General features: G+C 42.9%; 1 protein-coding gene across 7 annotated transcripts in view; it reads left to right on the top strand.

Annotated features, from left to right (window-relative positions):
• LOC118367119 (protein TANC1-like) overlaps nucleotides 1–21,745 on the top strand; it is a 266,705-nt gene that overhangs the window by 42,696 nt on the left and 202,264 nt on the right. For all 7 annotated transcript variants that reach the window (XM_052493856.1, XM_035750185.2, XM_035750184.2 and 4 more), the window contains one exon: nucleotides 2,018–2,110. In XM_052493856.1, coding sequence (XP_052349816.1) covers nucleotides 2,050–2,110 — 61 coding nt within the window. In that variant the 5' untranslated portion in view covers nucleotides 2,018–2,049. The remainder of the gene's footprint in view (nucleotides 1–2,017; nucleotides 2,111–21,745) is intronic.

The raw sequence follows: 21,745 nt of genomic DNA, 5'->3' as shown, positions 1-21,745 counted from the left end.
GTAATAGATGTTTGAATCGCAGAACATAAATCACAACAAAATGCAATTCACCAAGGTCTTTTTATCTAGCTATATTACTTCAAGTTACCAGCATGCACTGTATTCTGAAATTATTCAGACCCCTTCCCTTTTTTCATCAATGTACACATAATATCCCACACAGACAAAGTGAAAACAGGTTTATAGAAATGTTTGCAAATCTATAAAAAATATAAACATAAATACCTTATTTACATACGTATTCAGACCCTTTGCTATGAGACTCAATAATGAGCTCCGGTGCATCCTGTTTCTATTAATCATCTTTGAGATGTTTCTCCAACTTGATTGGAGTGCACCTGTGGTAAGATTTGGAAAAGCACCTGTCTATATAAGGTCCAACAATTGACAGTGCATGTCAGAGCAAAAACCAAGTCATGAGGTTGAAGGAATTGTCTGTAGAGCTCCAAGACAGGATTGTGTCGAGGCACAGATCTGGATAAGGTTACCAAAACATTTCTGCAGCATTGAAGGTCCCCAAGAACACAGTGGGCTCCATAATTCTTGAATGGAAGAAGTTTGGAACCACCAAGACCCTTCCTAGAGCTGGCCACCCGGCAAAACTGAGCAATCGTGGAAGAAGGGCCTTGGTCAGGGCGGTAATCAAGAACCCAATGGTCACTCTGACAGAGCTCCAGAGATCATCTGTGAAGATGGGAAACCTTCCAGAAGGACAACCATCACTGCAGAACTCCACCAATCAGACCTTTATGGTAGAGTTGCCAGACGGAAGCCACCACAGTAAAAGGCACATGATAGCCCGCTTGGAGTTTGCCAAAAGGCACTTAAGTTAAAGGACTCTCAGACCATGAGAAACAAGATTCTCTGGTCTGATGAAACCAAGATTTAACTTTTTGGCCTGCATGCCAAGCGTTAAGTCTGGAGGAAACCTGGCACCATCCCTACTGTGAAGCATGGTGGTGGCAGCATCATGCTGTGGGGACGTTTTTCAGCGGCAGGGAATGGGAGACTAGTCAGGATCGAGGAAAGATGAACGGAGCAAAGTAAAGAGAGATCCTTGATGGAAACCTGCTCCGGAGCGCTCAAGACCTCAGACTGGGGTGAAGGTTCACCTCCCAACAGAAAAGCAACCCCAAGCATACAGCCAAGACAACGCAGGTGTGGCTTCGGGACAAGTCTGTGAATGTCCTTGATTGGCCCAGCCCAAGCTCGGGCTTGAACCTGACCAAACATCCCTGGAAATATTTAAAAATAGCTGTGCTGTGACGCTCCCCATCCAACCTGACAGAGCTTGAGAGGATCTACAGAGAAGAATGGGAGAAACTCTCCAAATACAGGTGTGCCAAGCTTGTAGCGTCATACCCAAGAAGAATCGAGGCTGTATTTGCTGCCAAAGGTGCTTCAAAATGTACTGAGTAAAGGGTCTGAATACTTATGTAAATGTTATATTTCTATTTCAATTTTTTTTTATTTTGCAAAAAATTTAAAAACCTGTTTTTGCTTTGTCATTATGGGGTATTGTGTGTAGATTGATGATCTTTTTTAAAATTTGTATTAATTTTAGAATAAGGCTGTAATGTAACAAAATGTGTAAAAAGTGAAGGGGTCTGAATACTTTCCAAATGCACTATACATGCCTCTTGACTCAGATTCTAAAGATTCAGTGAATATATCCAAATGTTAGAATTTCGTGAAAAGTGAGCTTAAAGGCCCAAGTTCAGCAGCATCAATTTACATGTGGAATGTGGAGAATCTGACAAACTATTTTCCTGCATAACAAGATAGCAGACCTTGCCCGTTCTGTTTAATTATTAGATCATTCTTTCCGTGGTCAGCCCTCTAGAGATGACCTGCCGAATTGGGAGCGCTGTGGGAAAAATCTCAGAGGAGTGTCAGGAGAAGAGTGTATGAAATGCAGGATGCGTTATCATCAGCGTGTAAAGTTTCTGTAGACTCGCTCACTCACTCTCTGCCTGTTCTGCTCTCTCTTGAGTGTCAAAATGTTTTGTTTTTGCAGGGGGAGAGTGAGAGTATTCCAAGAATCAGACCATGTTCAAGGCAGTGCTGAAGAAGAACAGAGACGGAGGGAAGGGGAGCAAGAAGGAACCAAGTATGTTGAGTTATGACTGAACTGCTGCAACCACGACATGGTCACTTTGATCATTGTGCAGCAACATGTTTCCCTTAGGATAGCTTATTTCACACATATACCTGTCTCAACCTATCTCCATTATTTGTCTGGTTTTATGGCCATCTATGAATTGTTTAGACCTACTTTTTATTCAGAATGACAAAGGATATTATTGGAAGTTCAATGGCAATATCAAAGGGTTTGTCATAATAGGCCTACATAGTAATTTTACATCTTAAGTTAAGAGGTAGAAATATGCACATAGAGTTGAGAAGAAAGCACAAGAAATATGGCTAATTGCATTGCTGTTCATAAACATTTCACCATCTGAGCCAACATTGAGAGCAAGCAGTTCGAACATACACTATATATGGTCATAAACTGGTGTCACTGTCACTGTCACTGTCATTGACCATTTGCCTTTGAGTCATTTGCTTAAGGCTCAGGGTATAGGCGTAGTGCGTATACACACACACACCACACACACACACACACACACACACACACACACACACACACACACACACACACACACACACACACACACACACACACACACACACACACACACACACACACACACACACACACACACACACACACACACACACACACACACACACACACACACACACACACACACACACATGTATAAGCACCATGGCTCCATGTTTTCAGTGTTTATAAACAGTCTTTATTGGCTGTAGGTAACCAATACCACAGTCTCTGTTTCAACATGTAAAATGTTGGACTCGAAAGGGGGCTAGGATAATGAACAATTAAGCCTTATCATTGCAGTGAGAACAACGCTGGAGGATTTTGAACTGGTATAATATTTGACACCACTGTTATTGTCACTTTGACATCCCCATCAGGATGCAGGTGTTGTTCTGGCTCGCCCATGTAACCTTTTGGATTATTAACCATTTTCCATTGTAACAGGGAATCCATTCTTTGGTGTGAGTCACTCAGCAGTGCTAATTCATTTCTGACTCACCTCTAGCAAACATAGACCAGGATCTATCTTTTTATAAACATGACATATGCTAATACTATGTTATGGCTATGTTTGTCTGGTCTAGACTCTCCTACTATAGGAAGGAACAGTTGTAGCTAAGTAGCATAATAGGTACTATATAGCAGTACAGTAGTTAAGTATCTTCTGCTCATGTTTGCCTTGTCCAGGGGCTGTTTGCTCAATTTGCTCTTCTTTTTACGGGATCTCCTTGAGATCAGGCTGCGGCTTGCCTCTGTTAATATAACAGTCGACAAACTGTGAATACAAATAGACACTGGCTATCTTCCTTCTGTGTCAGGTTACACCTCTCACATCTCTCCCACACCCTCTCTCAGTATGCGTCCCAAATGGTACCCTATTCCCTATGTAGGGGCCCTGGTCTAAAGTAATGCACTATATAGGGAATTTGGGACACCCCATATGACAGTAAGAGCCACAGTTCAGGACTGTATGAGGAATGTAACTGCAGGCCCTTACTCTGAACACATATCCGTTGAATTGGGACCTTATTCTTCCTACTTCCGGCGCCGACAGAGATGGCCACCTCGCTTCGCGTTCCTAGGAAACTATGCAGTTTCTTTTTTTTTTTTACGTGTTATTTCTTACATTAGTACCCCAGGTCATCTTAGGTTTCATTACATACAGTCGAGAAGAACTACTGAATATAAGAGCAGCGTCAACTCACCATCAGTACAACCAAGAATATGACTTTCGCGAAGTGGATCCTGCGTTCTGCCTTTCACCCAGGACAACGGAATGGATCCCAGCCGGCAACCCAAAAAAACTACTTCGTAAAAGAGGGAAACGAAGTGGTCTTCTGGTCAGACTCCGAGCAAGGGTAGCATTCCAGAGGGACATCAGAGACTGTAACGTTCTTTGCTTCACGGAAAAATGGCTCACTGGAGAGACGTTATCGGAGTCGGTGCAGCGAGCTGGTTTCTCCACGCATCGCGCCGACAGAAACAAACATCTTTCTGGTAAGAAGAGGGGCGGGGGCGTATGCCTTATGGCTAACGAGACGTGGTGTGGCCACAACAATATACAGGAACTCAAGTCCTTCTGTTCGCCTGATTTAGAATTCCTCACAATCAAATGTCGACCGCATATCTACCAAGGGAATTCTCTTTGATTATAATCACAGCCGTATATATTTCCCCCCAAGCAGACACATCGATGGCTCTGAACGAACTTTATTTGACTCTTTGCAAACTGGAATCCACACATCCTGAGGCTGCATTCATTGTAGCTGGGGATTTTAACAGGGCTAATCTGAAAACAAGACTCCCTAAATTGTATCAGCATATCGATTGCGCAACCAGGGCTGGCAAAACCTTGGATTATTGCTATTCTAACTTCCGCGACGCATATAAGGCCCTGCCCCGCCCTCCTTTCGGAAAAGCTGACCACGACTCCATTTTGTTGATCCCTGCCTACAGACAGAAACTAAAACAAGAAGCTCCCACGCTGAGGTCTGTCCAACGCTGGTCCGACCAATCTGATTCCACACTCCAAGACTGCTTCCATCACGTGGACTGGGATATGTTTCGTATTGCGTCAGACAACAACATTGACGAATACGCTGATTCGGTGTGCGAGTTCATTAGAACGTGCGTTGAAGATGTCGTTCCCATAGCAACGATTAAAACATTCCCAAACCAGAAACCGTGGATTGATGGCAGCATTCGCATGAAACTGAAAGCGCGAACCACTGCTTTTAATCAGGGCAAGGTGACCGGAAACATGACTGAATACAAACAGTGTAGCTATTCCCTCCGCAAGGCAATCAAACAAGCTAAGCGTCAGTATAGAGACAAAGTAGAATCTCAATTCAACGGCTCAGACACAAGAGGTATGTGGCAGGGACTACAGTCAATCACGGATTACAAAAAGAAAACCAGCCCCGTCACGGACCAGGATGTCTTGCTCCCAGGCAGACTAAATAACTTTTTTGCCCGCTTTGAGGACAATACAGTGCCACTGACACGGCCTGCAACCAAAACATGCGGCCTCTCCTTCACTGCAGCCGAGGTGAGTAAAACATTTAAACGTGTTAACCCTCGCAAGGCTGCAGGCCCAGACGGCATCCCCAGCCGCGGCCTCAGAGCATGCGCAGACCAGCTGGCTGGTGTGTTTACGGACTTATTCAATCAATTCATATCCCAGTCTGCTGTTCCCACATGCTTCAAGAGGGCCACCATTGTTCCTGTACCCAAGAAAGCTAAGGTAACTGAGCTAAACGACTACCGCCCCGTAGCACTCACACACTGACTCTACTCCAGCCACTTTAATAATGGGAATTGATGGGAAATGATGTAAAATATATCACTAGCCACTTTAAACAATGCTACCTACTATAATGTTTACATATCCTACATTATTCATATCATATGTATACGTATATACTGTACTCTATATCATCTACTGCATCTTTATGTAATACATGTATCACTAGCCACTTTAACTATGCCACTTTGTTTACATACTCATCTCATATGTATATACTATATTACATATGTATGTATATACGATACCATCTACTGTATCTTGCCTATGCCGCTCTGTACCATCACTCATTCATATATCTTTATGTATATATTCTTTTTCCCCCTACACTTGTGTGTATAAGACAGTAGTTTTGGAATTGTTAGTTAGATTACTTGTTGGTTATTACTGCATTGTCGGAACTAGAAGCACAAGCATTTCGCTACACTCGCATTAACATCTGCTAACCAAGTGTATGTGACAAATAAAATTTGATTTGATTAATACTGTACGGCAGGGTGGCCCATGTGTGATTTTTAAGCAAAGAATATAATATTATTATTATTTTTATGACATTTTATTGTTGGACATAAAATACTATATAAACACCAGCTAATCAGCTCCAATTGATTTTCATTTTGGAAATCTGTTTCAAAGTATTCCCATGCATAGTAGACAGATATGTGATAGTATACAAATGTACGCAAGGTTTGAAATTATGATGTTTTAGTCAAATGTTATATCTGTTTTGCAGTCTACAAATTATTTGTAATTATGTTTCGGTCCCCTGACTATCTGCTCAAGAAAAAATCATCCCACGTTTGAATCTAGTTGATGATCTCTGCTGTAGAGGCAATGAATCACAGTAGTCGGCGATACAGTAGTCTCCCGCAAGGGTTACTATGATACTGTCCTAGTTCTAGTTCTAGTTTGCAATCTTGAATAGCGATGTTGAAAGCCAATGTAATGTTTTCAGTAAAGATGTTAAAACCTGTCTAACATGTTATGAATCAATCTCTGATTACCAGACACCCATTGTGTGTCAGCCCAGTCAGTCACCACTAGGTTTGCAAAGGGTCGGAAACTTTCCGTTAAGTTTCCGGAATGTTTCGGAAATTTTCCATGGGAAGTTAAGCCTGGGAATTTGGGGAATTTAGCTTAAATTCATCAAAAAAGTTAGCTTATAACAGTGAATATTTTGGGGGGGGGATACACATAAGACAATTCTTGGTCTTGTGGCATATTTTGGTTTAACTATCCCCAATTCAAAGTAATTGCAACCCTCCTAATGCACAGCTCATTCTTCCATCACATGTGCAGTGCACTCTTCCATCATATGTACAGCTGATTCTCAAGATCTTGCGCACTAATGAGATGCTATTGAGCCCACACTACTACACTGTCTGAGCCAAGGACTACATGTTTTCTGGTAACATTTGATTACAATACTGGGTGGGGTTAATATATTTTATGTGACATACATTATATTTTGTTAACTAGTAAATAGTAGCCTACAGCAAAGTGTATTTAAATCATTTCTAACTTGTTAATGATTTCTGCTAGTTAGTTTTTGCTACTATGTAGGTTTTAGCTTGATTGAGCCTGCTAACTGAGGAGTGTTAATTCACCTGTTTCCATACATGTTTCTTTTTAAAACGTTTATCTTTACAAAGGATTTGTTTAATCTAACTGCTTAACTATATATATTTTTTACTAATCTTTACAGGAAAATGTCACAGGCACTATCTGATATGTGGAGACATTTCACTGTAGCTAATGTAGAAGGAAAAGCTGTGTACATTTGCAAATACTGTGCCAAATCATATGTGAAGAATGCAGCAAAGATGCAGAATCATTTGGCCAGGTGCATAAAGTTCCCTCAGCGCTCACAACAAGCAACCTCTGACAAAAGTCCCTCTACTTCTATTAGAGGTGTAAATGATTCATCAGACACCATATCGATAGCAACAGCTCATGGTCCTCCAGGAATCAGAAGTTTTTTTGACTCAATAGAGGAACGTAGTAAGAGAAATGCTGATGAATGTCTTGCTCGAACTGTGTATGCAACTGGTTCACATCTGATGCTCACAGGCAATGTGTATTGGAAGAGATTTCTGAATGTTCCTCACCCAGCATACACCCCTCCAACCAGACATGCTTTATCTACTAATTTTCTGGATGCAGAGTTCAACAGAGTTCAAGTGAAGGTCAAGAAAATCATAGAGAAAGCATATTGTATTGCAATCAATTCTGATGAGTGGTCGAATGTTCATGGGCAAGGAATAATTAACTACATCATCTCCACCCCTCAACCAGTATTCTACAAGAGCACAGACACAAGGGGCAACAGACACACCGGTCTCTACATTGCAGATGAGCTGAAGGCAGTCATCAATGACCTTGGACCACATAAGGTATTTGCACTGGTGACAGACAAAGCTGCAAACATGAAGGCTGCATGGTCTAAAGTGGAGGAGTCCTACCCTCACATCACACCCATTGGCTGTGCTGCTCATGCATTGAATCTGCTCCTCAAGGTCATCATGGCCTGAAAACAATGGATACAATCTACAACAGAGCCAAGGAAATGATTAGGTATGTGAATCGTCATCAAGTTATAGCAGCAATCTACCTTACCAAGCAAAGTGAGAAGAATAAGAGCACTACATTGAAGCTACCGAGCAACACCCATTGGGGTGGTGTTGTTGGGGTGGTGTTGTCATCATGTTTGACAGTCTCCTGGAGGGGAAGGAGTCTCTCCAAGAAATGACCATATCACAGTCTGCCGATATGGACAGCCCTATCAAGAGGATCCTCCTGGATTATGTATTTTAGGAGAGAGTGGTAAGCAGCCTGAAACTACTGAAACCTACAGCAGAAGCCATTGCATGGATTGAGAGAGACAATGCCATCCTGTCTGATGTTCAGATTCTGCTTGCAGATGTATGAGAATAAATCATTATTGCCCTGCCTACTTCACTGTAGCTCCAAGCAGAGGAAACTGCAGTTCTGAAGTACATCAAAAAGCGTGAATACTTCTGCCTGAAGCCCATACACGCCACAGAGTACATGTTGGACCCCAAGTATGCTTGCAAGAGCATCCTGTCTGGTGCAGAGATCAACAAGGCCTGTGGTGTCATCACTACTGTGTGTCGTCACCTTGGCCTGGATGAGGGCAAGGTTCTGGCAGTCTGGCGAAATACACTTCTAAGTAAGGGCTTTGGGATGAATATGCAATATGGCAGTCGTGCCAACATATCTCATCAGCCACCTGGTGGAAGGGACTTCTTGGATCTGAGGCTCTTTCCCCTGTTGCCTCCATCATCCTCCAAATCCCACCAACATCAGCCGCCTCAGAGCGCAACTGGTCCTTGTTTGGGAACACACACACCAAAGCACGCAACAGGCTGACCAATACCAGGGTTGAAAAATTGGTTGCCATCCGGGAAAATTTGAGGCTTTTTGAGCCTGACAACGAGCCATCCTCAAGAAGGTTGGGAAGTGACAGTGAAGATGAGGCCTCAGAGTCTAATGTTCAAGAGGTGGACATTGAGGAGGTCCAGGGAGAAGACATGGAAGCCTGAGAGAAAGACAACCAAAGCTTTAGTTTCTAGACTGTCATTTTACAGATGTATGTTGAAGATGTTTTTTGGAGATGTGACTGATCATTAGAGATCATTCAATATTCCCTTTCTTTTGTTGTTCAGTATAATCATCCCATGTGAAGAGTCAACTAATTTAAATAAAGTTAAATTCATAACTTTAAAAAAAAATTCATATATATATTGGAAGGATTTAATCATTTGCAATTATGTCTACTTATGATAAGTTAAAATTATTATATTTCTGTCTCCATATGATATGGTAAATATATCCAATGAAAAAAACATCTACATTTAAATGGTGTTAATATTAATTTGCACACATTTTCACTAATTCCCATATATTCCTGTTAATTCCCATATAGTCCTGTTTATTCCAACGGAAAGTTTCCACCTCTGAATATTCCCCAAAATCTGCAACGCTAGTCACATTCAGAGGCAAACACACACAGGACTGCTTGCAGTAGCTGAGCTGTTGGATGTAAATGTCGGGAATAAGCTACATCACCATTTCCCCCAGCTCTTTCCCCAGTTAGACGCTATCCATCAAGCAAAAGCAGGTCTCGCTCCCTTACCCATGCTGGATAATAAAAGTCAGCCACTCCTCTCCTCTATTCAGGTCAGGACAGATGAGCTGCCTCAGCCTTTGATTTCTTGGTGGCAGTCATTATTATTAGTGGTGGTCATTCAGTCACTCTGTTGTCCTTATAGATGGGGTCACTCACTAAAGCCAGCAGGACCTCCGGCAGTAGGTAGATATAGAAAGAACAAATGGTAATTTACAGTATATATATATATCAGCATATTTTTAAGTGACTAGCAGAGGAATTCCAATTCCAATTGTTTCAATCTGTAAATCAAGAATTGGCCATTCATTGGAATGAAAGAGTGGAAGCAACAAAAAGGCTTTGGTTTTAGATATTCAATTATTACTCTGTAAATAAATGTTACATTTGCGTAATAAACGGGAAACCAGGTATTTGATACTTCTTTATTTCCCCTGAAAATATCAATTTGTTTGTAAAGTCAGTGCTAAGGGGGGCCTGGAATAAGGTTAGTAACATAGTAGTCCTGGAAACGGTCATACTAATCAGAACGGGTCCACTGCAGAATATCAAGTGCTCTCCGTGCATCGATTGTAACATATTGCACATAAAATATTAAATGAACCGTCTGTTCTGGTGTGAATAAAGATTGTATTATGCTTCCAAATGGTATTGGACAGAGAAATAATGCTTAAATCTACCATCTGGTCCGATACAGTTGAGTCAAAATTCCCTTTTAATTTGTGAAAATGTGATTGTTTCCTCATGGCACATTCATATCTGACTTATGCACAAAGATGAGCTTTTATATCGGAATTGGATATGACTGGATATGTAATATTGCTTACTGCTGTGTTTGGAATTGTTTCAGATATTGGATAACGCTTACTGCTTACTGCTGTGTTTGGAATTGTTTTGCGCACCCCCCCCAATTCCTCATTTAACTCATCAAATCTATTTGTATTCGTTATGGATGGGTCACAACAGTCACCATTGAGACAGCATTAACCAGTAGAGCATTTCTAGAGAAAACATGACAGAGAGACCAGCAATAATTCAAGTCAACCCCCATTCCCTGTAAAGAGAATGACAGCAATAAATGCTTTACAAAAGCATATCAAAAGTCCACAGAGAGACATGTCATGGAAATTATTGTCAGGAAAAATCTTGATAATTGTATAATTGCATGATTGCTGGGCATATGTTCCTCATAACATGGTAGCTGTGGTCTGGAGGCAACTTAAAAGGAGTCAGGGAAACTTGGCCCCCGTACCAGACGGAGCGCAGTCATTAGGCTGCCTCTAGGAGCCCCGCATTGCCAGGGTCCACAAACACACCATTTGCTAATTCACTCCTTCCCCTTCTTTACTCCTACCACTACTCCACCTCATCCAAATTTGCTGTACGGAACTGGCCTTTTTAATCCCTTCTAAGTACACTTTTTTCTATGGTCTGGCATTCCGGAAGTGGGATACTGGTTAGCTTTGGCCTCTGGACTTTGATGTGAACACTTTATTTAAAAAGGTCACATTGCCAGTAGGCCTCACTGACGTTTATGGATTTGTGGCTCAAGGCACCGGGAGCTCAGTGGATTATGTAGTTGTAAAATTAAACTTGTCTGGATTAATTGGTATTCTCTTTGAGGATATACGCTGGTTTTATGGAGGGTTCCTCCTGTTAGCCTCTTAACAGCTAGGAGGTGCAGTTGGCAGGGTGCACAGCAGCAACCATAAGGGCACAATATGGGTTTTTAAAGGAGAACTCTTGAAGAAGCACTTAGGAAATTGGTATGGCCAGCATGGGAGATATTTCACTTCGTAATATCACATTGAAACATGACATTGACATTTCACTTTAGCTTCTACTGCCAAATCAATTTGTCCTTCAGACATTTTCAGAGTTAGAGTATTCCTATCTGTGTGACAACCTGTAAAATAGGCTTACATGCCTTTCGTCTGTCATTAATTATTGGAAAGAGGCTTTCAACTACGTCTAAAGATATGTAGTGGCCCATATATTTGAAAGTCCTAACTCTGATGCATTGAAGGTGTTATGTATTTTATGAGTTGGAGATGGAGCGAAGCTGAACTGCAGGCCATATCTTGTCCCTCTGGCAGACTAGAACCACATGAAGAGAGTCTAATGTTTCAGTGTACTGTCTTCCCTCTGAGATTTAGCACTCTGTCTTTGGGGAGCGCTACAGCTACATACCTACATCCCTTCAGCGTTTCGTTCCTCACAGCAGGACCCTCAAGCTCTATTCCTCTGATGTCTTACTTCCCAGCGCAGAGACCGCTTACTTTCTAGAGTCAAGTTTTACCTTTACCTTCCAACTGTTCTGTCTGGGGAGTACTACTTTCACATTCCACCAGTTCCCTCTCTCTTAATGTAGTGATCAGAGCCCAGAGCCAAGGGTAACTGACTGTGAAGGCTCAGGCTGTGTGAGCTGGACTCACATCCCTCTTGCGGCTCCCAGCTCTAGATATAGCTCTATCTGCTGAGCTGGAGGAGACAGCCAGCTGCCAAACAGAGCTGTCTGTTTTGGCCAGTGTTAATCACACTAGCATGTCCTTGCCTTGTACTCTCTGGGGCGGCTAGGCTAAACTGCCTCAGCTACTCCTCACCACTGACTCCAATGCCGGCTACCAGTTGGCAGGAGCCCTACGAGCTCGGCCACACGCCAACACACCGGCCAGCTAGTCAGAGAGTCAGTAAGAGTCAGTACAGAGTGGGCCCAAGCACACTGCCCTGGCTGCGCTAACCACTAGTCTGAAAAGCGGAGACAGTATCCACAGCAAACTGAGCTTTTTCATTCATCAATAATGTAGGCTACAGGTGGTGAACCTAGCCCTACACGTACCCAATTTGCTGACTCGTCTTTGTCAGCAGTTGTGGGGCAATCTTACTTCACTAGGCCTACCTATACAGTGTACATGTTTTATATTTGTTATATTTTACTGTACTACATAGCAGGGTTGGGGGCAATTCCATTTAAATTCCAGTCAATTCAGGAAGTACACTGAAATTCCAATTCACTTCAATGCTTTTCAATTAGGACATTTTGGAATTGGAATTCGGTTTACTTTCTGAATTAAAGGAGTTGGAGTTGACCCCAACACTGCTATAGTATGTTATCATGCCATTGTAATTCGAAGTAAATGTGTTATATAATTATGACGTTATCCTTTTTGATAGGCTAAGTCACATCTTGCTCATGTGGAGCAAGACTTGGAGGACTTAACATGTCTTACTCCCACTGATATGTTCAATTGCATGGACCATCTATCTATACCATGGCTCAGTTGATGATAACGCCTTGCACATTTACAGATTCCCAAGCAATTGGAATGCACTTCATTGATGTTCCTGTCATCAGATCTGGCATAGCATCCAGCCAGAGACTGAGGAACATGGCCACCGACCTTTCCTTCAAAGAGCTCCCACAGCAGGCGGTAGTTTTGCTCTTCAGACCAAAATCCAATTGATGTAAACCACATTTAATTGAGAGGCTTACGCAAAAAGTAAACTGTGACAAGAATGTACCACTTTATTACTTCTGCTTCTTTCTCAATGTAACGAGTTTCCTCCTCTTCTTCCGAAGAGGAGGCGGCGAAACGGATCAGAGGACCAATACGCGGCGTGGTAATTTTCCATGGTACTTTTTAATGCTTTCAGGTACACATGAACAAACTAACAAAACAAGAAATGTGAAACTCAAATTACAGTCCTATCTGGTGCACACACAGAGACAGGAAACAATCACCCACAAACACACAGTGAAACCCAGGCCACCTAAGTATGATTCTCAATCAGAGACAACTAATGACACCTGCCTCTGATTGAGAACCATACTAGGCAAACATAGAAATTCCCAAAACCTAGACAAACAAACATAGACTGCCCACCCAACTCACGCCCTGACCATACTAACTAAATACAAAAACACAGAAAATAAAGGTCAGAACGTGACAGTACCCCCAAAGGTGCGGACTCCGGCCGCAAAACCTTGACCTATAGGGGAGGTCTGGGTGGGCGTCTGTCCGCGATGGCGGTTCTGGCGCGGGACGCGGACCCCACTTCACCATTGTTTTTGTCCGCCTCATTTTCCGCCTCCGTGGCTTTCTCACCATGGCAACCCCTCTCAATGACCCCACTGGACAGAGGGGCAGGGGCTCTGGCGCCTCTGGGCTGAGGGCTCTGGCGCCTCTGGGCTGAGGGGCTCTGGCGCCTCTGGGCTGAGGGCTCTGGCGCCTCTGGGCTGAGGGGCTCTGGCGCCTCTGGGCTGAGGGCTCTGGCGCCTCTGGGCTGAGGGGCTCTGGCGCCTCTGGGCTGAGGGGCTCCGGCAGCGGCGCCGGACAGGCGGGACGCTCCGGCAGCGGCGCCGGACAGGCGGGAGGCTCCGGCAGTGGCGCCGGACAGGCGGGACGCTCCGGCAGCGCGCCGGACAGGCGGGAGCTCCGGCAGCGGCGCCGGACAGGCGGGAGGCTCCGGCAGCGGCGCCGGACAGGCGGGGCGCTCCGGCAGTGGCGCCCGGACAGGCGGGAGGCTCCGGCAGCGGCGCCGGACAGGCGGGACGCTCCGGCAGTGGCGCCGGACAGGCGGGACGCTCCGGCAGCGGCGCCGGACAGGCGGGAGGCTCCGGCAGCGGCGCCGGACAGGCGGGACGCTCCGGCAGCGGCGCCGGACAGGCGGGAGCACCTGCAGAGAGGAAACAGAGAGACAGCCTGGTGCGTGGAGCTGCTACAGGAGGTAGCGGCGCCGGACAGGCGGGAGGCTCCGGCAGCGGCGCCGGACAGGCGGGACGCTCCGGCAGCGGCGCCGGACAGGCGGGAGCACCTGCAGGAGGAGACTGAGAGACAGCCTGGTGCGTGGGGCTGCCACAGGAACTACCAGGCTGGGGAGACTTTCAGGAGGCTTGGTGTTAGGAGGAGCCTGAAAAAAACGGGCTGTGGGGAGCACTGGAGCTCTGGTGCGCAACCTTGGCACCACTTCCCCAGGCTGGACAACTACTCGAGCCCGGACCCTCCAGAGTGCAGGCACAGGTTGAACCGGGCTGTGGGTAAGCACGGGAGATCTAGTGCTTACTACACGCACCTCTCCCCTAGGCTCCACTCCCACAGTTGCCCGGTACGAGCGGAGCGCAGGCAGAGGACGCACTGCACCCTCCCAGCGCCCGGAGACACAGCACGCAGAGCCGGCGCAGGATAACCTGGACCAAGACTGCGTTACGCCCTGGCTCAATGCCCAAACTCGCATGGCACTCTCGGGGGGCTGTCCTATAGCGCACCGGGCTATGGACACGCACTGGCGACACCGTGCGCTCAACCGCATAACACGGTGCCTGACCAGTAATGCGCTGCTTATCATAAGCACGAGTGAGCTCAGGTCTGCTACCTGGCTTAGTATCACACCTCGTGTGCCCCCAAAAAAATTTGGGGCTGCCTCTCGTACCTGTCGCACTGCCGTGCTGGCTTCGCCAACCTCATTCTCCTGTAACCTTCCTTGCATTGCTCCATCGAATCCCAGGCGGGCTCCGGCACTCTCCCTGGGTCGACCGCCACCCTATCTATCTCCTCCCAAGTTGTGTAGTCCAGATTCAGCTCTGATGCTGGCCGCTGTTGTTGCTGCTGCTGCTGTCGTCGCTGTCCTTTACCACGCCGCTTGGTCCGATTGTGGTGGGTGATTCTGTAACGAGTTTCCTCCTCTTCTTCCAAGAGGAGAGTTACGCGGCGTGGTAATTTTCCATGGTACTTTTTAATGCTTTCAGGTACACATGAACAAACTAACAAAACAAGAAATGTGAAACTCAAATTACAGTCCTATCTGGTGCACACACAGAGACAGGAAACAATCACCCACAAACACACAGTGAAACCCAGGCCACCTAAGTATGATTCTCAATCAGAGACAACTAATGACACCTGCCTCTGATTGAGAACCATACTAGGCCGAAACATAGAAATTCCCAAAACCTAGACAAACAAACATAGACTGCCCACCCAACTCACGCCTGACCATACTAACTAAATACAAAAACACAGAAAATAAAGGTCAGAACGTGACACTCAAGCACACTGTTCTTTAATAAGAGCAATGTTTAATCAGGACTTTGAGCTCCAAAAGGCAGCTTGTCCCATGTCATTTACCTCTCAGGAAATGAAAGATTAAACAAATATAACAATTCTGCCGAATTGTAATTTACCAAAGTTACCTAAATCTTCAGTAATTTTGGTAATTAACAGAATCTATGGCAATCTATCGTAACTTTGGTCATTTATACTTGAATGAATTTTTAAAATTAATTTATAGTATTAATTTATTATATCTGTGTCCATATTGTCAATGAGTTTCTAGTTGATAGACCGTATGGTTCAAAAGAAAATAAATTAATACATTTAAAAAGTATTTAATCAATGTCATTATTTTTTATTAACTATGCATCTCTTCCAATTATTGACTTTTTTCATAACTGCCACCAGTTTGACGCCAAAACATTGACAACAAATACATATTGACAGTAGAATAAATACAAGTTTCTAAAAATATATATATTAAGGATATTTCATGCTTAAAACCTCATATTAAACACCTATGGTATTCATTAAATTGATGGTTTACAGCTTTGTCATTCTATTAAAAAAATGTTTGCATCTTATTTAATTATTTCATGTATTTTACATGTGATAAAGTCACAGAGAGCTAGATTATTACAGACACCTGTGATAATCTGAAGTACTCAAAAGGGCCACTAGATGTCTTGTGATATATTACATAAATCCTTGAAAGATACTGAAATTCTGGTTGTTTACTGGTAAACTTAGAAAGTTTCCAGTTATATACCCTCCTTTTGCTACCCTAGTGGTGGTGGTGGTAAAATGTAGGCCTCCACGTTGTTCTCTCAGCTGTGAGGGTGGATGGTACAGGCTGTCTCGACAGAGCTTCTGTGTGTTTGGGACATCGGAGGGTATGCATAGTTTGGTGATGGAGGGGCAGACAAAAGAGGAAAAAACATGGCTGCCACTCAGGGCTGTTGTCATTCTAGTGTTCTGCTGTCTATTTTTTTCTCGGCCAAAGCCTTGAACATTCACAATATTGCAGTGATTAGGCCTGAAAATGTGTTATTCAAGTCAAACATTCCCCTGTAGAGTCAAATGAATTATTGACGCATGTTAAAAACATCCACAAAGGAGGAAAACAGGATGAAATCTTAAAGAACGGTTTTGTCTACTGTATCGTGAGAGAGATCCTGTATGTGTGAGGATTTCACTTGAACAGACATAGCAGAGATTCCTGCAGCTTTTCATATTTCTCTCCCCTGTTTGTCACAACTAAGCCTAAATTATTCTGTGAAAAGTGAATCTTAGTTTTAGTGGCTGCATACAAGGGCCATTCTTTGAGTGGTTGAAATTCTATCCAGCAAATTGTGTTCAGAATTGTCTCCATACCATTGCCATTTAAACATCGTGTTTTATGCTGTTGTTGCTGCCTAGTTAATGTAGCCATGGTGAGCTTAGCCCTGTATTTTCCTAAATTTCTGTCAGGGAATACTTTTATTGGCCTGTATTCATATAGTGTGAGTGCTGACCTGTCAATATAATCTTATTCATTATGCAATAGGAAAAACTGGTCCTAGATTAGCAAATCCTACTCTGAGACACTTTGTGACTATGGAACATTGGAACCAATGGAGCTCCTCAGTTATCCTTTTTAGATAAAACTACTCTATAAATATCACCAAATAACCAAATTAAACACACTGTTTTGCAATAACGGTCTACAGTAGCGGTCAACAGCACTCTAGTGTAGCACCATGGTGTAGCCGGAGGACAGCTATTTTCCATTCTCCTCTGGGTACATTGGCTTCCATAGTAAACCTAGGAGGCTCGTGGTTCTCACCCCTTCCATAGACTTACACAGAAATTATGACATCTTCCGGAGGGCGTCCTCCATCCTATCAGAGCTTTTGCTGCATGAATGAACGTCTTGTCCATCCAATCAAAGGATCAGAGAATGAATCTAGTACTGAAAGCATAAGCTACAGCTAGCTAGCACTGCAGTTCATAAAGTGTGGTGAGTAGTTGACACAATGAGAGAGAAAGACAATAGTTAAACAGTTTTGAACAAATTAATTTATGCAAAAATGGAGAAGTTGCAGAGAGCGAGAGAGCTAGCTAGCTATATGTTGTATTTTTTTCTCCTTAGTTTACCTTCAACTTCACTAAGCCTACTCAGCAACCTGACTCAAACAGAATGCTTTCAGTTTTATTAATTTATTGTGTAACTGCTATACTGCATGCTGGAGACTGTACTGCGTGATTGTATGCATCAATTGGGTTGTTTACTAACATGTTAGTTCTAGTTAGTTGACTATATCGTTACTATTTTGGTATTTTTGGTATTCGATTAAGATCCCCATTAGGTGTTGCAAAAGCAGCAGCTACTCTTCCTGGGGTCCACACAAAACATGAAACATAATACAGAATGACATAATACAGAACATCATTAGACAAGAACTGTCAAGGACAGAACTACAGTTGAAGTCGTAAGTTTACATACTTAGGTTGGAGTCATTAAAACTCATTTTTCAACCACTCCACAAAATTATTGTTAACAAACTAAAGTTTTTTAAAAGTAGGTTAGGACATCTACTTTGTGCATGACACAAGTCATTTTTCCAACAATTGCTTACAGACAGATTATTTCACTTATAATTCACTGTATCGCAATTCCAGTGGGTCAGTGTAACGGCGTTCTTCGTTTGTTGAAAGAGAGTCGGACCGAAATGCAGTGTGGTTGTTACTCATGTTCTTTAATGAATGAATCGCGATACATGAAATAACTTATACAAATACAAAACAAACGGAACGTGAAACCTAATTACAGCCTATCTGGTGAACACTACACAGAGACAGGAACAATCACCCACGAAATACAAAGTGAAACCCCGGCTACCTAAATACGGTTCCCAATCAGAGACAACGAGAATCACCTGACTCTGATTGAGAACCGCCTCAGGCAGCCAAACCTATGCTACACCCCTACTCAGCCGCAATCCCAATAACTACAAAACCCCAATACGAAATACAACAAAATAACCCCATGTCACACCCTGGCCTGACCAAATAATTAATGAAAACACAAAATACTAAGACCAAGGCGTGACAGTCAGAAGTTTACATACCCTAAGTTGACTGTGCCTTTAAACAGCTTGGAAAATTCCAGAAAATAATGTCATGGCTTTAGAAGCTTCTGATAGGCTAATTGACATAATTTGAGTCAATTGGATGTGTACCTGTGGATTTATTTCAAGGCCTACCTTCAAACTCAGTGCCTCTTTGCTTGACATCATGGGAAAATCAAAAGAAATCTGCCAAGACCTCAGAAAATAAATTGTAGACCTCCACAAGTCTGGTTCATCCTTGGGAGCGATTTTCAAATGCCTGAAGGTACCACATTCATCTGTACAGACAATAGTACGCAAGTGTAAACACCGCTCAGGAAGGAGACTCGTTCTGTCTCCTAGAGATGAACGTACTTTGGTGCGAAAAGTACAAATCAATCCCAGAACAATAACAAAGGACCTATATCCAGAGTAAAACTAGTCCTATATCGACATAACCTGAAAGGCCACTCAGCAAGGAAGAAGCCACTGCTCCAAAACCACCATAAAAAAAGCCAGACTACGGATTGCAACTGCACATGGGGACAAAGATCATACTTTTTGGAGAAATATCCCCTGGTCTGATGAAACAAAAATATAACTTTTTGACCATAATGACCATTGTTATGTTTGGAGGAAAAGGGGGAAGCTTGCAAGCCGAAGAACACCATACCAACCGTGAAGCACAGGGGTGGCAGCATCATGTTGTGGGGGTGCTTTGCTGCAGGAGGGACTGGTGCACTTCACAAAATAGATGGTATCATGAGCTGAAATAAAGCTGAAATATATCATTCTCTCTACTATTATTCTGACATTTCACATTATTAAAATAAAGTGGTGATCCTAACTGACCTACGATAGCGAATTTTTACTAGGATTCATTGTCAGGAATTGTGAAAAACTGAGTTTAAATGTATTTGGCTAAGGTGTGTTTAAACTTCTGACTTCAACTGTACATACATTTTTAAAAAGACACACATAGCCTACATATCACTGTATACACACAAACATTCTAGGTCTAATAGGGGAGAGGTGTTGTGCTGCGAGGTGTTGCTTAATCTGTTTTTTGAAACCAGTTTTGCTCTTTATTTTAGCAATATGAGATGAAAGGAAGTTCCATGCAATTAGGGCTCTATATAATACTGTACGTTTTATTGAATTTGTTCTGGATTTGGGGACTATGAAAAGACCCCTGGTGGCATGTCTGGTGGGATAAGTGTGTGTGTCGGAGCTGTGTGTAAATTGACTATGGAAACAATTTGAGATTTTGAACACATTAATGTTTCTTATAAAAAGAAGAAGTGATGCAGTCAGTCTCTCCTCAACTCTTATCCAAGAGAGACTGGCATGCATAGTATTTATATCAGCCATCTGATTACAATTAAGAGCAAAACGTGCTGCTCTGTTCTGTGCCAGCTGTAGCTTAACTAGGTCTTTCCTTGCAGCACTGGACCACATGACTGGACAATAATCAAGATTAGACAAAACTAGAGCCTGCAGAACTTTCTTTTTGAAGTGTGGTGTCAAAAAAGCAGAGCATCTCTTTATTACGGCTAGACCTCCTCCCATCTGTGCAACCATTGAATCTATATGTTTTGACCATGACAGGTTACAATCTAACGTTACGCCAAGTAATTTGGTCTCCTCAACTTCAACAGCCAAAACAGTCTAGCACTTAAGGAATGATTTGTACCAAATACAATGCTCTTAGTTTTAGAGATGTCCAGGACCAGTTTATTACTGGCCACCCATCCCAAAACAGACTGCAACTCTTTGTTAAGGGTTTCAGTGACTTCATTAGCTGTGGTTGCTGATGCATGTATGGTTGATCATCAGCATACATGGACACACATGCTTTGTTTAATGCCTGTGGCCGGGCATTAGAAAGAGTAGAGGACCTAGAGAGCTGCCCTGCGGTACACCACACTTTACATGTTTCCATTAAAAAAAACGGTTTGAGTTCTATTAGATGGATAGCTCTGAATCCATGATATGACAGAGGTTGAAAAGCAATAGCACTTAAGTTTTTTCAACAACAGGTTATGGTCAATAATATCAACGGCTGCACTGAAATCTAACAGTATTGCTCCCACAATCTTCTTATTATCAATTTCTTTCAACCAACCATCAGTAATTTCTGTCAGTGCAGTACATGTTGAGTGCCCTTCTCTATAAGCATGCTGAAAGTCTGTTGTTAATTTGTTTACAGAGAAATGGTATTGTATTTGGTCAAACACATTTTTTCCCAACAGTTTGCTAAGAGCTGGCAGCATGCTTATAGGTCTGCTGTTAGAACCAGTAAAAGCCGCTTTACCACTCTTGGGTAGCGGAATTACTTTGGCTTCCCTCCAGGCTTGAGGACAAAGACTTTCCTCTAGGCTCAGATTAAAAATATGACAGATAGGAGTGGTTATAGAGTCAGCCACCATCCTCAGTAGCTTTCCATCTAAGTTGTCAATGCCAGGAGGTTTGTCATTATTGATCGTTAACAATCATTTTTCCACCTCTCCCACACTAACTTTACAAAATTCAAACTTGCAATCCTTTTCTATCATTATTTGTTTTTTATGCATGAATATATTTGCTCACTGTTTGTTGTGGGCATTTCCTGCCTAAGTTTTTCCACTTTGCCAATTAAATAATCATTAAAATAATTGGCAACATCAAATGGTTTTGTGATGAATAAGCCATCTGATTCGATGAAAGATGGAGTTGAATTTGTCTTTCTGCCCATAATTTCATTTAAAGTACTCCAATGTTTTTTCCCATCATTCTTTGTATCATTGATCTTGGCTTCATAATAAGTTTCTTCTTTTTGTTGAGTTTAGTCACATAATTTCTCAATTTGCAGTAAGTAAGGCAGTCGGATGTCCAGCCAGACTTATTAGCCACTCCTGCCCCATCTCTTTCAACCATACAGTTTTTCAATTCCTCATTAATCCATGGAGCCTTAACAGTTCTAACAGTCAGTTTCTTAACAGGTGCATGTTTATCAATAATTGGAAGAAGCAATTTCATAAATTCATC

The sequence above is a fragment of the Oncorhynchus keta genome, chromosome 34 (assembly GCF_023373465.1).
Source record: "Oncorhynchus keta strain PuntledgeMale-10-30-2019 chromosome 34, Oket_V2, whole genome shotgun sequence".
Taxonomy (NCBI): domain Eukaryota; kingdom Metazoa; phylum Chordata; class Actinopteri; order Salmoniformes; family Salmonidae; genus Oncorhynchus; species Oncorhynchus keta.
The sequence above is the reverse complement of the archived record's forward strand: the minus strand, read 5'-3'. Positions and strand labels throughout refer to the sequence as shown.